General features: G+C 36.8%; 1 protein-coding gene across 1 annotated transcript; it reads right to left on the bottom strand.

The window, feature by feature from the left end:
* Positions 1 to 1,411: 1,411 nt before the first annotated feature.
* Positions 1,412 to 8,096, bottom strand: LOC133861335 (ATP-dependent zinc metalloprotease FTSH 2, chloroplastic). The gene is made up of 5 exons (XM_062297089.1): positions 7,929 to 8,096; positions 5,346 to 6,535; positions 4,961 to 5,274; positions 2,101 to 2,341; positions 1,412 to 1,936 (listed from the first exon to the last, which is right to left on the bottom strand). The coding sequence occupies exons 2-5, from the start codon at positions 6,531 to 6,533 to the stop codon at positions 1,598 to 1,600; spliced, it is 2,082 nt and encodes a 693-aa protein (XP_062153073.1). The 5' UTR covers positions 6,534 to 6,535; positions 7,929 to 8,096; the 3' UTR covers positions 1,412 to 1,597.
* Between the last annotated feature and the right edge of the window lie 9,472 nt (positions 8,097 to 17,568).

The following is a 17,568-nucleotide window of genomic DNA, read 5'->3' as shown; positions in this document are numbered from 1 at the left end:
TATAGTATTATTTAAGGTTTAATTACTTTTAGATTCTCAGACTTAATATTCTTCATTTTTCCACTTTTTGTTCACTCTGATTGGATCTTAAGGGTGGTTCTGCTAGGCGATTACTAGTTAATTCTTCTAGGGATACTGCCAGTAACTCTCCAAGTTAAGTAAAACAATTACCTAATTTTGGGGGAGTCACACGAAGCTATAAAAAGGATAAATTATTAGCAACTTTGCTGTTAAGTGGGGCATCATTTTGTTGGGACTAGTATCCAAAACTCTAATTGGTTGAATGATGATTTCTTATAATTATTATATATATACACACACACACACACACACATATTTGAATATAGGCATAAGTCCTTATAACTTATAAAAGATTGTTCGTAGTTGTAAATAGAACTGAGAAATCCATCTAGACTATAACATGTTAATTTCAACAATTTGTCTTGATTAGAAGAAACAATGTTGATATGTTGGTGTAAGAGTAATATGGCACCAAACAAACCACATGAGTCATCATTCTTTTAACATTGTCACAAAGAATGATGTACGTACACGCCGGCTTATAACAGTTACTCTAAATTCTGAGAAGATCGTGAGCTCTGATATAAAGTGTAAGTCACTTTGATGTATCTATGAGTGGAATCTATCCATAGTCAACATCTTCGTGCATTGGGTAATCGCATGTAGCATTTTGTAAACATCATCTTCAAGAAAGAATTCAAATCCTTTGTCAGGATTAAAGTGATAAAGAATATTTCATTTTATGTAGATTTATTAGAAATGATTATTCTAAAACTCGAGCCTGAGTGTTTCAGTGAGATTGTCTGAAACTCATATGTACAAGATGAGATGAAATCTCATAGGGTACAAAATGATAATCATGTAATTAAATCAGGTTATCAAGAAAAAGAGGTAGTGAACAAAATGACAATGTATGGACTTTGATTCAACTACAAAATAATTTCATGGAGGGATAATATATAATAAATAAGTACGTCACATGTATTATTTAATTAATTGAAAATACATATCAAAGTGCAATCACATTTAGTGCAATCAATTGTGATTAATAGTGTCGTATGTGATAAATGTCACATGCCTATTGAAACTAGTAATATTTTTTTTCCTTTAAGGTCACTCTTTGAGCTGATATAAATTTATTGGAGTTTAATTATGTATTTATTTATTTGAGTTATTTTATTTTATAAAACATGGGCCAATCCTATGTGGCATGTTTTTTGTAATTGATTGAGCTAAAGAATTTAATTCCTAAATACTTAAGCAATTAAAAGCTTTGAGCTCAAGGATTTAATTCTTAAAGCTAGTAGAGTTAAGAGAGCATTGAGCTAATGGGACAAAACCCAAGTCCATGCATTTTAACAACCCAATATAAGAATATGGAGGTGCTAGGTAGATGAACAGCTGCCTCAGTTAAGAGCTGCAGCCTATATATATGTAGTACGTCCATGGTGCAGTAAGGCTGATATATTGAACTATCCTTTTACTTTTACAGAAGATTACAGATATAATACATTTAACCAACCCAATATGTATGATCAAGAATCAATGACAGTTAAAAAGTCATAAGTCTTGCTATTCAAACGGTAACTGGTGAGGGCGATGAAGTAGGGACCCGATTTTCTGCTGGGATTTCAACAAACTCGGAGAGAATTGCCCGGAATTCATCCCCAGACATTGTTTCCTTCTCAAGGAGGACTTCCACGATCTTGTCAATGGCCTCACGGTTGTTCCTTATGTGGGTCAATGCAATTTCATATGCTTCGTCTGAAATCCTCTTGATGGCAGCGTCAATGTCTTCAGCAAGCTTCTCTGACATCGAGTTCCTCGCCATCATTCTCATGATGACATCCCCACTCTGGGCTGAGTCCATAAGTGACCATGGGCCAATTTCAGACATTCCAAATGTTGTTACCATCTGTAAACAGATAATCAAATCCCTCCATTAACTTTTTATGGTTAGGACAAAGGAAATGTTAGTTTTAGGAGCTATTGGCTACAAAATTAAAGTAGGAACCCCCTAGATAGTAGACAGGAGCGGAAAACCACACTCAAACTGAGAATCAAGCAAAATTGTGTAACCTGTTTTGCCAAACCAGTAATCTGCTGCAAATCACCAGCTGCACCTGTTGTCACCTCTGGCTCACCAAAGATAACTTCCTCTGCAGCTCTGCCACCTAGTCCACCAACAATTCGTGCAAAGAGTTGCTGCTTGGAGATCAGGGTAGGGTCATCGGTAGGAATAAACCAGGTAAGACCCCGTGCCTGACCACGTGGAACTAGGGTCACTTTCTGAACAGCATCATGCCCTGGAGTCAAAGTCCTGCACGGAAGGAAAGGATAAAAACATATCATAAATAATATGAACTCTATCAATCAATGAGAACATGTGAAGAAAGGTCACTTAAATCATGCAGGGTAAGACTATGGGCGGAGCAGACCCAGAAGAGACCAATAGCTCTGAAGGAGAGAGAAAGTGATAGCATACAATATTCAATGCAAAAATTATGGGGAGCTTCAGAAACTATGGAGGGTTATCAGTGGCACAAAGTTCAGAGAAGAGACAAGTAGTTATCAGTGACAACGAAACCCACTCAGGCAATATAGTCTACCAACTGATGCCACTTCTATGCAAAATTGTAAATAACTTGGATCCTGTTCCAAGCTTGACTTGGATTACACTGATTAAGATTCAATAACCATGCCATATCAAATCTAGTTGTTCAACCTCAAATCCTATTCTTAAGGTTCAATTTCAAATCAATTGAATTTAGGATTCGGCAAGTTTGATCATATTAGCATTCAAAAGAAAAAGAATTAAATGTAAAAATTTAGAAGTTATTATATTGCCTTTTAACAACAAATAAAGATAAGTATCACTACGTACAAAATATAAATAAGCATATATACTCATGCACCCCTATGGGATTGAGCCCACATCCACCTTTTCTTTTCTTTTTTGGATAAGTAATTAACCCTCCAGCCCTTGATTTTTGGTTGAGGAGATGCCATTTGGTCTGTGGACCATGGCTCTATTTTAAATATTCAATAGTAATATGGATTTAAACTTTGACACATTTCTTAAGAACCCTTTTGATTCAAATCCACACAGATTCTGGCATGTGATGAATCCTTCAAAACTTGCACCAGATTGAAAACTTGTACATTTAACTCATATGCCATATGGCTGTGTGTATATGCAAGCAGGTGTCAATGCATGTGGAAACAGAGAGGGGAACCACATCTACATAGTGTATAGCTACGATATATATGAAGGCAATATTGTGCAAAAAAAGAGGATTTCTTTTGGGTGGGTTTGGGGGGCTGATCATATATTTGCTGCAATAAGCAAGGTGGCCTGAGCCTAAAATAATATTTTGGATAGGCAAGCTAGTAGTTGTCTTGGTGGATTTTCAGAATGCACAACTCCACCCTCCACCCCCAAAATCCCCTGATTCTCCCGTTGGAAGGGATGTAACCAAACTTACTTCCATTTCCCTCAAATGCTAAAAACCTGCTTTACTTATTGGCGGTATTGGCAATCAATGCCGTTTGTCTGCCCTAGTGGCATGATCTTTTTTTTTTTTTGTATAAGCAGTTGCATGATCAATACTACCAATGCATATTTAACAGAAGTATCAGTAACCGTAACTACATTCAGTGGAAGCCTTTGGTGTGGGAATTTGGTCCTTAAGGAAGCCTCTTCGGGTTTATTTGATATTGCATGCACAAAGGACGCTTTTGTTGCATATCACTAGGAAAATCCTGGAGGTTCTATTCCATGGAACATGAGCTTTGCTAGAGTGGCCCATGATTGGGAGGTGAATGTCTTTGCCTCGTTTTTCCGGGTGTTGTATTTAGGGGGAGTGAGACGGAAAGGTGAGGACAAGCTATGGTGGATCCCTTCCAAAAAGAGGGTTGTTTGGTTTTAAATCCTTTTATAGTGTCATAAGTTGTAATGATAGTCACTACTTCCCCTAGAAGAGTGTTTGGCGGACTAAGGCTCCATTTAGGGTAGGCTGTTATGCTTGATCGGCGGTTCTAGGAAAGATCCTTACTATGGACAACCTTCGGAAGCGGCGCGTGATTGTGGTAGATTGGTGTGTGTGTAAAAGAAACGTGGAGTCTATGGATCATCTTCTTCTTCATGGTGAGATTGCTTGTGCTATGTGTTTAGTCAGTTTGGGCTGTCTTGGGTTAGGCCTAGATGAGTAGTCGACTTGTATGCTTTGTTGGTGGACTGTCAGCAACATTCAGAGTGTTACTGTGTAGAAGATGGTACATTCGTTTCTTTTGTGGATTTTTGGAGGAAAATGAATGACAAAAATTTTGAGTACGGTAAGAGGACTTAGGAGAAGATTAAGTCTTTATTTTTCAACACCCTGTATTTTTGGACAGTTACTTTTGTTTCTCATTTGGTGATTAGTTTTCATGAATTTCTAGTTCTTTTTGCTTCTATTTGCTAGGTGACTTCTTTTGTATACTCCTAGTGTACTTGGAGGCACCTTATGCTTTTGATGGTATTTCAATTACTTATGTAAAAAACAAAATAGTAACTGTAACTACACGATCAACTGCACTATACATTTGCTTTTAAATGGGAATTTGACCATAGCTGCTATTATTTTTTACATTTGCAAGGCTTATGAGGAATAACAGAGTCCTTTGTGTGACTAAAGCAAACATTGGTAAGGTAGCAGTGATTGCAGAAACTGTTGTACAAATGAATGTATAGATGCACTTAAAGGAGAATTTTTTACGATCATGCCTCTCAGTATACCAGAACACCTTACAAAAAAACATGCTTGTGTTCTTATCAAAAAATATTGGGGAAAGATCATATAAAAGTGTAGTGTGTTACTTTAAAGTTGAGCATGGCCTTGTAAAAATATTATATGGAGGATTCTAAAATAAACAAAACCACTAGTATTATCACACTTACCCACAAATGGCATGCCCAACTTCATGATATGCCACAAGACTTTTGCTTTTGCCATCTGTCATTACTGTTCCTTCCATTCCAGCAACAATCCTATCAATTGAATCATCAATCTCTTTAGATGAAATTGCCGTCTTCCCACGCCTACCAGCCAGTATAGCTGCCTCATTTAAGAGATTTGCAAGATCTGCTCCGCTAAAACCAGGTGTTCTCATGGCTATAACATCAAGAGAGACATCTGAATCAAATTTTTTGTTGCTACCATGAACCTTTAAGATCTCTGTTCTTCCCCGTATATCTGGAACATCAACAGTTACCTGCAATAGAGCACAAACTTCAGTACTTTCCCTATTAATAGGAGCAATAAGCATTGATGACATATCCTCACCTGTCTGTCAAACCGTCCAGGCCTCAGTAAGGCAGAGTCGAGAATGTCTGCCCTATTAGTTGCTGCAATAACGATGATACCAGTATTACCTTCGAAACCATCCATTTCTGTCAAAAGTTGGTTAAGAGTCTGCTCTCTTTCATCATTCCCTCCACCAATTCCAGTTCCTCTTTGCCGTCCAACAGCATCAATTTCATCAACAAAAACGATGCAAGGAGCATTCTCCTTTGCCTTTTTGAAAAGATCACGGACTCGAGAGGCACCAACACCAACAAACATTTCTACAAACTCTGAACCTGAGATGGAGAAAAATGGAACACCAGCTTCACCAGCAATCGCCTTGGCTAGCAGAGTCTTTCCAGTTCCAGGAGGACCGATAAGAAGAACCCCTTTTGGAATACGAGCCCCAACTGCAGTGAACCTTTCAGGCTTCTTCAGAAATTCCACCACCTCCATGAAATCCTGCTTAGCTTCATCTACTCCGGCCACATCATCAAATGTCACTCCAGTGTTTGGTTCCATTTGGAACTTGGCTTTAGATTGGCCAAAGGCAAGGGGGAATCCAGGTCCACCTGGACCACCCATGCCTCCAGATGAGCGCCTTGAGAGTAAGAATAGCCCCCCAATTAAGATTAAAGGGAAAGCCAGATTCCCAATCAAATTGAATAACAGAGATCCAGAGTCTTCTTGGGCATTATGTGCCGCAAAGTCAATGTTCTTTTCCCTGAACTTCTGAAGGAGCTCCTGGCTGAGCCCTGGAAGCTGCACACGAACTCGCTGAACCCGGTTACCCAGTTCAGGAGAAACAGCCTCAACAATAGCTATGGTTCCATTCTCGAACACATCAACCTTTTTCACTCTGTCCTTGTCCAAATACTCCAAAAACCTAGAATAAGACATCCTGGAGGAAGAAACCCCCTGGTCATCAGCCTTCGCATTCCCACTTCCCAGCAAAGCAGGCACACCAACTCCAACATTTCCAAGCAACAACTTTAGAAAGTCTCTTCTTCGTTCATGGCGCATCTGGTCCAAAGATGCCTTTGCAAAAACTACTTTCGAGGCCTTATGAAATGATGGAAGGCTTGAAGAAGGCAAGAGCAACTTCCCATAGATATCTTTGCTCAAATTTTTTTTTGCACTCTGGGTAGAGAAACTGTTCCCCACAAGGCATGCAGATGATGCTGCCATCCCTGAAACCAGAAAAAGGAATTAAAAACTAAAAGAAAAAAAAAAAAACAACGGTATTAATGCTATATATAAACATGAATGTGTAAGTGATAGCATATAGAATAAGACCAAGCAGACTAGTCAATGTGCATGAGAACAAACATTGACTTTGAGAAAACCATGCAAGGAAGAAGGAGCTTAGGTTAATATCTTAAGCAACATGGACAGCTAATGGAAGCTATTCAGCAGGTGCTTAATACTTAAGAAAGGAGACATATCTTTTACTTAAAAGAACAAAATTCATTATAGATTACCATGACAAGAGTGAAATTAAAAACAGTTTAAGATTTTATCACAAGAAAATGAAGGGACAGGAAGTCTTTTATCCACAATGTAGTATTTCCAATTAACAAAAAGATGCTTTACACAGGCAAGTTTCTATACAAGGCAAACCGAAGAGTATATAAACACAACCTCGAAACTTATGATACCTGGAACGTATCCATTAATCTGTATTTTCACCAGTATAGAACTTTAATTTTCTTGTTCTTAATACTGTCAGTTTATATTGATACCACCATTTCTTTCTCATCTTCCTTTATACTAAAAGTGCTCATTCATTTTTTTTTCTTGAAATTAAACACTAGAAAACTCAAATCAATTCAGCACCAATATTTTTTTTTTTTTATAAGTAATGTCAGTTCATTAAAAAAGTGTAGAGGGGCGTAACCCTAATACACAGGAAGATTAAACCCTAATACAAATATATAGCATAAAAGGAAAACAAAACTTGGAACCACATAACAAACAGATTGGGGTTAAGGTCATGTGTGGAAGATTCCAAGTTTTCTTTCCTTTTCCTCTCCTACAGCAGAATCTCAGCTACCACACAGAATTAAAAATCAACTTCTGTAAAGCATCAGCATTCATTTTTTATTTTTCATAAACTTATGCTTTTCTTGCGTAGATTTCTTTATCCACTATGTAATTATATGTATTTTGAAACTTCATTTCATTCTCTAAACCACTAATATACACATTCTATACAAGCAATTCTAAGCTTGAAATTTGAAAAATGGAGAGCTGGGTGAAAACATACACTGATACACACCACCAAACACAAACCGAACTGAAACATAAACATGGTCTTCGCTCTAGATTGTATTGCTCCATTACCCACAAATAATTTGAGCACAAAAATGTAATTTAACGACAATTCGAGTAAACTGAACACATAAATAACTTAAAGAAATTCATAAAAATAAAAAAAAAAATAAAAAAAAAATAAAAAAAAACTATTTTTTCTCTTCTCAAAAATGAAAATGAAAGATGAAACAATCTGATTATAAACCCATTTCGTATAAGAATACAAATTGAACAATAAGAGGAGAGAAAAGAGAAGCAAAGAGGGTGTACCTTGAAGCAGAGGATTTACTCAGATGGGTTGGGAGTGGAGCAAGTGCGTGTGCGTGTGCGTGTCTGTGTTAGATAACAAGCTCTCGCTCTGGCCTTTTGGAAGCACGAAGGACCTTGGAGTTGGGGCTTTGAGGAAGAGTCGAGTGTAATTTAGAGGGACTGGATGTGGTTTGCGGATGGTATACGTGGCGCTATTGCAAGGCCCGTTTTACTTGGCGAGAATTTTTTTCCTGATTTTCTCCAACTCTGCTGAGTCTGCTCTTTTTCTAAGATTTTTGGAAATTTGGAAAAAGAAAATGGTACACGCACACGTGTTGGGTTTTTAACTTTCCTTTTTTTGTCATTTATTTTACATTTGAGAGGTAGATGATCGAGGCATATCATGAATGGAAAAGGTTTACTGCACTTGTGCACAACCACTCACATGAGTGAGTTCCATCTGAGTGGATAGGTCCTACTCATGTGAGGGGGTTGTGCACAACCTATTGTGTAAATAACAATACCCATCAAGAATTATCATAACCATACTTGTATGCTTACCACACGTGTTAGATTTTTCTCTTTTCTTTTCTTTCAACAAATGAAAAAAAAAAAAAAAAATGCATTAATGTTATATCATGACTAGGGAGGGTACAATGGATGCACAGAATAACTATTTCATTAAAAAAATAAGTATCTTTTATTTAACATTAAAGCAAGTAGAATGAAATATATCTTTGAAATAACCATTCTTATGAAAATGAATATTCCAAATGTTAGAGAATCATTATCATATACTCTAATAATAATGTCCAATAAAAATTATTCCTTATTTTAAATAGAACAATTATTTTACGTACCAAACGTACAGCTAATTGATTTTTGAGTTATTGGTTTTTGGCACCATATAGGATTTACATTTTTGAAAACTTTATAACCAAAAAATGGTTTTGCTAAAATAAAAATAGTTTTCTAATTTTAAAACAAGAAAACAGATTTTAAAACATGTTCCTATGTGCTCTAAATACTTATACTTATCAATAAACAATTGATATTGCCAATTTTTTAAATTTATACCAAACACAGAAAATAATAAATATATCAATAGCCTTTTAGTCTAATATAAGATATTTCTGTTGGGATCATACATATGAAGAACATACATAACAAAAAATAATTACAGTGAACCTTTTCTTCAAGAAAAATAATGCTATATTATAATAATATACAAAATATATGTTACTTACATTGAATATTAGCCTTTCCTAGGCATGTTGGGCTATTTGAATTTTCTTGATTTTCTTCTTCCATGTTGATGATGAACACAGCTAGCACTTGTTCTTGGGAAATTGTTTGACCTTTCAGGTCTTCTCTTTGATGACTATGACCGTGAGTGTGGGCTTAGAAATTATTCTCAATTATTTTGAAAATAAACTAAAAGCATAAAGTAAGAACAAAAACGTATATTGTTTTTGCCCTCTATTAACGTACATTGAGAAGTAGTAAAAAGCATTCTAAATAAATTTGTCGACCATAAGGAGAGAATACTCTCCCTATGTACCTACTAGTTAACCCTAGCCCTCTCACTAGAAGCTCAATGCTTGGACTTAGGTTTTATCACATTATCTCAATGCTCCTTTAACTGCTTAAGTCTTTAGGAATTAAGTTCCTAAGCCCAATCAAATAACAAGCCACATAGGAATTAAATTCATTAGCCCAAGTTTATAAAAGAAAACAAGTCTTAAATAAATAAATAACTGAGGCCCAAAACAGATGGTCAAATTACATCAGCTCAAAGATGGACTTAAAGGGAAGAAAAAAATACAATTAGTTCCAATAGGCATGTGACACTTATCATCCATGACTTGTCAAGGTTACTATTACTTACAATTGATTGTACTCTAATTCGTATTTTTGAATTTAATCAATTAATTCTTGTGACATATTTATTTAATACATATTACCTCTCCATGGAATATTCCATAGTCGAATCAAAGTCAATAAACTGCCACTTTGATTCACTACTTGTTATAATAGTTTTCGGTACGGTGTGAATGGCACATTCTTCGATACTCTTAACATTCTCACGGTCACTGCAAAACAACTAAAACTAAGAGACCATTCCAAGGGTCTCGCTCCGATGCCTAAAGTATCTCATAAGAGAAAAGTATGTTCAATGCATAAAATAGTCTGTAGTTTATACCTAGGGTATAAGCCTATTTATAGGCAAAGAGGTAGAGTTAAACCTGAATTAGGTTTTCTACTCCCACTTAAACTAAGAGTGCCTGGAGTTTGATTTAGTTTGAAAGCTCTATCTCTATTCAACTGGGAGTTAGACTATTGACCAGATTCTTCAAGAAGTCATTGAACCCAGCTTGAGACTACTACCCCAATATGACTTGGAGTAGGATTATTCCTACTAGTTACCCCCAATTCCCTTATCCGAGACATGCTCGGATAATGAAAATTTTATGTCTCGAAAAATCCAAGTCTTGGCTTGTTCCAAGGCTTGAACAATCTTTAGATTCCTACCTTTGAATGTCTTAAGTCTGAAGTTGCCAAGGGTGGTGCTCCTTAGTGAACTTTGTAATATTTTCCCGATAATGAATGAAAGAGCTTTTTCCAGTAATATCTTCCGAAATTGTGTGATGCATTTGTGATTTCTGCAATCAAACTTGTTAACGCGCAATATAATATATGTACCTCCATAGACCGGGTTAAACCTGAAAACCGAGATTTAAACTTGAAAACATAGGGTTAAGCCTGTCTTGTTTTCTCTGCAGGGTTGTCTCACTGTCTCCAAGGTAGCTCCCTTGTACCTTTAAATCTGTAACCTGAAAACTTAGGGTTAAATCCGACCTCCCATGCGTTCTTGTTTTTCCTTAGGGTTTTCTCCTTATCTATGGGGATGGCCCCATGACTCCTAAAAACTTGCAAACCTGTAAACTTAGGATTACCTGAAAACCAAAGATTGTCTCACTTCCTCCGGGGTTGGTTCTATGCCCTCTTGTTTTTAATAGAGTTGTCTCACTGCGTTTTTTTCTTTGCAGGGTTGTCTCCCTGGATTTGCCTTAGGGTTTTCTCCATGTCTCATTGTTTTTTATAGGATTGTCCCCTACCTTGTTTTCTCTGTAGAGTTATCTCCTTAGATTTGCCTTAGGGTTTTCTCCCTGTCTCATTGTTTTTTATAGGGTTGTCTCCCTGCCTTGTTTTCTCTGTAGAGTTGTTTCCTTGTCTCCTTATTTTTAATAGGGTTGTCTCACTGCCTTGTTTTCTCTACAGGGTTGTCTCCCTGAATTTGTCTTAGGGTTTTCTCCCTTTCCTGTTTTCTGCACTAACACATTTATGAAAGGCTACAAATTAACATGTTAATGAAAGTAAGAATTTTATTTATTATTTATCTCTGCAAAACCTTCCAGCACTAGTCTCATGAAGGACTAAGTTTTGGCTTCCAATAATAAAGCATTTAAGAGACTTATTTCATTCAAACTTTTGTCTTCTCTCATAAAACCAATGGTCATAAATTTTTACAATCCTCAGAGTTATGGAAGGCATGTATTTGAATGGAAAGCCACAGAATGAGACAATAAACTACTAAAATTGCTAATTACTATGAACAACGATGAAAGGAAGAACGTAAACTTATCTCGCACACTCGGTGAAGACCAACACCGACTTGGTGTAAGTGAATACGGATCTGTGTCCGTCAAACATAAATCTTTCCATAACCGAGGGAGATGAATGTCGATTTGGTGAATGAATGTAGATCCGTTACAGTTGGATGCAAATCCGTTGTGTGAAAACATAGATTTGCGTGGATCCATACAAATCCATTATACATGGGTTTTGGATTTGCTATCTGCGCATGGGGATCGTTCCAAGTCCCCGCATCATCTTGAGTAGTCCGAGTTCTTCTAGCATCTTCTGAACTTGTATTCATCACCATGACAATTTTTTTTTTTTTATGAGAAACGAATAATTGTTCCCATAAACGGAGTCAAACTGTTAGAACAATTTTCGATAGATGTAATATCCCTGATATTAATTAAGTGTTTAAAATGTAAATTAGATTAATTAATTGATTAGAGTTAGTAAAAATGCAAGAAAAACGTTTAGAAAACACTAAGGATTGAGTCTAGATGCTAAAATAGGCTTGGATGGACCTTATGTGTGTTGCATCCGCAACACTGTCCGGACGCATATGGGAGGATGCTGGAGTTAGTGTGTTCCCTGTCCGCAGTCTGTCTGGACCATATTGCAGACGCCGATGTCAGTGAGTTACTGTTCGCTGACCATCTGAACACTCAAGTCAGTAGGTTCGAGTTCACAACCTATTCGGACATCCTTGAGGATGTTTGAGATTTAAAATGCTCGCGTCCGAACGCTCCCTTAACCTGTCCAAACGACACCTGAGATAAATGCGAGAATTAGTCTTTTTGGCTCATTTTCTCCGATTTTTCCACACTCTCTCTCTCTCTCACGGATTTCTCTTGGATTTTCAAGGAAAATCCTAGATCTACAATTATCCAAGCCTCCCATCTCAAATCTAACCTTATAAACATGATCTACGAAGCTCGATCTACGTTTCTACCGATTGGTTTGAGGTAATTTCATAAACTCTTATCTTTTGAGATTTTGGGTTGAATCTTGAGATATTTGAGTTTAATCTTTGTTATTCTTTAGGTTTCGTGTGTTTTGGAGCTTTCTAAACATTCTCCCAAGTGTTGGGTTGCATTTGGGTGAATTTTAGTAAGTTTTCCAAAACCCTAGTTTTTGGGTTATGTGTTTAAATTGTAATTTCTAGCATCTAACCCTAAGAAAATCTTATGGGTTAACATTTATTGTTGTTGCGTTGTCAAATGGAACCCTACAAGTTCTATGGATTTTTCATAGGTCTAGCTCTTGAGCAATTTAAGAGCTAATAGTAATTCTAGTATTAGAAAATGCTAAGTGTTGCGCAATGTATTGATTTTCAGATTGAGCATTGCAAGTGTCGTTTAGGAAACCATAGTGAAGCCCAATATCTGCGTAACCAAGGTGAGTATTTTACTCACTGAGAAAACCAAAAGTATTTTTATGATTATAGTATTATATGATAATTTATCAAGCCAATGCTATTTTTGGATGAATATATGTGCTTCAACTTGATTTCATTATCTTGAAGAATGATGAGATATGTTATAGAAATGTTTTACGTGTTGTGAAAGATGATTGTGAATTGATTTGGAGACATGAATATATAGTATGTGGTGAAGCCTTAAGTAAAGTAGAGTTTCTTTGATTATGTTGAAATGATGTTTTGAAAGGATAATGAGTTGTTATTTATGTATGAGAATATGTGGATTGTAAATTGTTTTATATGATGCATGATTGATGACGATTTGTGAAAAAGCATGAGCTATGATGAGTTGTATGTGATATAGCATGAATACTGAGCACACATAGTGTTGGAGCACTAGCATAACGAAGTCATGTACACGGAATGAGCCCTTGGTGTAGGAGCCTCAATGGGTGGAACAAGTGTAAGTTTTGAGAGTTGTAGCTCTTGGCAACAGAAATAAGTCCTGGGGTTGTAGCCTCATGGATAAAGAAAACGTGGCATTGGGGTTGGAGCCTCATGGGTGGAACAGTGGGTTCAGAGAGTTGTAGCTTCTGACCTCAGAAACAAGTCAGAGAGTTGTAGCTCTTGACACTAGTGAGTTGTAGCTCCTAGAATCAGAACAAGCCCATGGGGTTGGAGCCTCATGGGTGGAGATAAGGGGGTTCAGAGAGTTGTAGCTCTTGACCTCAAAAACAAGTCAGAGAGTTGTAGCTCCTGACACCAGTTAGTTGTAGCTCCTGGTTACGGAACAAGCCCTTGGGGTTGGAACCTCTTGGGTGGATCAAGTGTAAGTCCAGAGGGTTATAGCTCCTGGCATCAAAAATAAGTCCTAGGGTTGTGGTTTGCAAGTAAGGAAACAAGAAACGAAACAAATAGCATGCATAGCATTGTGATGTATGATTTCATTGCATATGGTTGGTGCTAGACGTATTGGTATGTCTATGTTTCCTAGTATGGGATGGGGAACATATGTATAGTGATATTTGACTAGTTTGTATTGCATTCCATGAGATGGCATGAATTCGAAGTTTGTGTCTTACATGAATTCCCCAAAGGTTCGGAATGTCATGTATGCATGTACGACCGAAGTATGACATTGAATGAATTGGTTACGTTGTTTAAATCATATTGATGTAAGGTTTTGGAATGTATATATGCACGTATTCCCCTAAGGTACGGAAGAAATGCATGTGTACAAGGCCGAGATATTGTGTCAATTACTCATTTATGATACATGTTTGGGAGTGTGTGCATATCAGGATTCCCCAAAAGTATGGATGATTCACATGTGCATAAGGCCAAGACATAGTGTCAACCATCGCTTATGAAAATAAATATTGACTTCTAAAAGAACCAAGTGTGTGTGTTTGTGTGTAACAAAAATATCTTTAAATGCGGAAAATAAAAAGACAAGATATTTGTTGACGATGCGAAAACTCTGTAAAGAGAAAAACTACTCCGGGGCAGCCAAACCCAGGAACTCCACTATCAAAAAACAAAGCAAGTTACAAAGCACTCGTACTCACAAAATCTATTGCAGTAGTCATACCTTTAACTATAACATGAAGCCCATCGTGAACGCTTCCCAACCAAGTCTCCTACTTGAAAGGGTCTTTGATGGATTCCTTTACCTTAGAGCTGACCCCTAAGATAGACTTCACACAAACAAGGAACATACACCAGCAACGGCTTAAGAGCTACCGGATCTTTAATTCTCCCTAAACATCCTTTCAAAGCTAAGAGAATTCAATACTAAATTCTGTACATAATACATGCCTAGAGCCCTCTTTATATAGGCTTTACATACCCTTTTTCAACTCAAATTCGGAGTCTCTAGCACGGGTGTCCAGACGGCAGTCTTGGGCGTCCGGACGGTCAACTGTTTCCGTGTTTGAAAAGGAATTCTGAAAAATTCTCGAATTTCTGGCATGCTGTCCTGACACTACTCTCTTTCCGTCTGGACGGTGGGCCTTCCAGATGTTTCTATCTACCATCTGAATATTCAAGTTGTATGATTTTTTTCTTAGCTTTCCAATGACACCAATTTTGTCTCAATCCGATACTCGAGCAGAGAGTTATGATACAAACACTGAGATGTGTGCAGAAATCTTCCTAGAAACCTAAAAAGCGTCCGGACGGTGTTGCCCTTCTGTCCAGACGGTTGCTGTTTCCCGATCTGTGTCTGAACATGAAATCCAATTTCTACTCGGATTCTGAATAGATTGACCTAGCGTCCGGACAGTGTTTCCTTAACATCCGGTCGTTCTTCAACGCTGAAGCTTCTAGACACTGCGGGGCGTCAGGATGCCTTCAAAGGCCTGTCAAACAGTTGCACAGGAACCGGCTGTTCTAACTTGAAAATTGCATGGAATCTTCATAAACATCTTCTTAGAAACTTGTGACCATACACATGGCATGAAATGAGACACTATCCATATTACTTGAAGACTCTGAATAGAACCGATAATCTTGTTAAAAAGCAATCGTTACATAAAGTGTTTTTGTCAACCAGAATGTTGCCAATACAAAATACTAACAAACTCCCCATTTGGCCATTCTGGGACAAAAAACACTTGACTGGTTTGGAAATATATTTCCGATCCAAAACAAAAAATATTCCCCCTTGTTGTCTCAAAAGGACAAAGGGTAAACAGCGTATAAGAGAAAACCACAATTACTAAAATTCAAAACAACAAGAATAATAGTAAAGTGTCTCATCAAAAGCTCAAATCAACATAAGAGAAAACCAAAACCTCAAGATATCACATTTTCCTGAATTTGAGACACTTCGGCTTCTTGCTCCTAAAGCCGGGAAACCGTAGACTGAGAATTTTCAGTCACTTGAGTCTTCTAGCCCAAAACTGGTCATCTACAGCAAGAAATCATCTAGACAAGTGGTCTGCAAGATGATAAAGAATATTCACCACTGAATCTCTAGCTGGTGCAGATCTAAAGGAAAAGGTTACGGAAGACTCTGTATGAGCAGGGGGAATGAGCTCATCTGAAATTTGAGATCTCTGGAACATATGATTTCAACACTAGTTTGTTTTCCAAAGAGCCCTCTTTCTGACACTATGCTGGAAGCCGCCGGATAACATATTTCTGAAAATATTTTAACAGAAATCTATTCAAAAATAACACCACAAGGAAATATTAGATCCTGTTAGTTTCAAAAAGAATGTGGCATTATGATGGCTATCAATTGGATGCATAAAGAAATACAAAAGTAGATATAGCAATCCAAAAGACACAGATTTGTAATATCCATCCAGCATAAAGACAAAAAGATATTCACGCACAATCTCTCAAATCATAATCAATTAAAGATTCCAATATTCTAAAAAGAACCAAAGCTTAAGAGAATAAGGAAAGTCAAAGGAAATACTTGGGAATGAGAAAAGATGTGCAGAGAATGCCAAAATCTCGGGATCAGTTTGAGAGAAAACACACACAACACAACATGATAGAACATGCAAAAAGTAGTGTGTGTGTTTGGTAGAGAAAGCAAAAAGCTTGCGTCCGGACGTGGTACATACTCGTCCGAACGCAAGAACATGTCCGTCTAGACGCTTCACACTAAAAGCTAAAAACAAAGAGAAATATGCAGAATTTTTTTTTTCCTAACGTTAGCTTCAGAACACGCAAGTATAAATAACTGATAAAACAATCAAATAGCATTTCAAAAATATATCAAGATATAATTGAGAGTTAAGAGTCAATAAGCACAAAAATTTCCCTGCAGATAGAAATTTTTCAATATTAAACTTAACTCATGCAATGCATGTGTGTGCGAAAGCTTTCTCAATAAGATATGAAGTTTACTGATATGACTTAAAGCAACCGGATTTTCTAAATAAGAGAGAAAATCAATGGTAGATCAGTCAAAAGTCAAATCTTATTTTATTAGGGCCTAGCCACCCTCCTCTGATACACTCCCCCTAAGCTGCAACACTTTTCTTTTATTTCATCCTCTAATGACCGTCTATTTCAGCAACAATTTGGTCACTGACTATTTCTATATGGACAAGCTCAAGAACAGATTTATAGCACAAAAGCAGTGGATCTTATTCATCCATATTTATTCAATTTTGAATGTTTTTTATCACTTGGTGCTGCAACCTAGAAAGAATGCTAGAATTTATGGGTATTAGGTTCAACTAGCGAGTTGGTCAATTTTACCATCTTAGCAAAAATATCTCTCTCATTAGAATTTCCAGAAGCTAAAAGTCAGAGAGAAAAAAATGTACCTTAAGGGAGCCTTGGATAGTGCATATTTTCATCACATGAGAAAATCAACTATCTACTATGGATACAACATGGAAACTTTGCAGATATCAAGTATAAACTCTCAGTTATATAAATGCATAAATAATTAATGCATCAAGAACTAAGACATCAGTTAAACATACATAAGATATATAAGAAGCTATATAAGGGAACAATAAAAATTTGCATCTTCCCCCCCTCCCCCTTTTTTTTGTTGAAAAAATAAAAGACAAAAACAACAAAGACATGCTTAAAAGGAAAAGAACATATGTCTAGACAAAGCATGTAGGTAAG

This window comes from Alnus glutinosa, chromosome 2 (assembly GCF_958979055.1).
Source record: "Alnus glutinosa chromosome 2, dhAlnGlut1.1, whole genome shotgun sequence".
Taxonomy (NCBI): Eukaryota; Viridiplantae; Streptophyta; class Magnoliopsida; order Fagales; family Betulaceae; genus Alnus; species Alnus glutinosa.
The sequence above is the reverse complement of the archived record's forward strand: the minus strand, read 5'-3'. Positions and strand labels throughout refer to the sequence as shown.

What these genes read in the sequence shown, in the direction of transcription:
- LOC133861335 (XM_062297089.1), bottom strand. Translation starts at nt 6,533, where the DNA reads ATGGCAGCATCATCTGCATGCCTTGTGGGGAACAGTTTCTCTACCCAG. An exon ending in GTTGGGCATGCCATTTGTGG is followed by an intron (nt 2,342 to 4,960) that starts GTAAGTGTGATA and finishes CCTTCCGTGCAG; the next exon opens with GACTTTGACTCCAGGGCATG. An exon ending in TTACTGGTTTGGCAAAACAG is followed by an intron (nt 1,937 to 2,100) that starts GTTACACAATTT and finishes ATCTGTTTACAG; the next exon opens with ATGGTAACAACATTTGGAAT.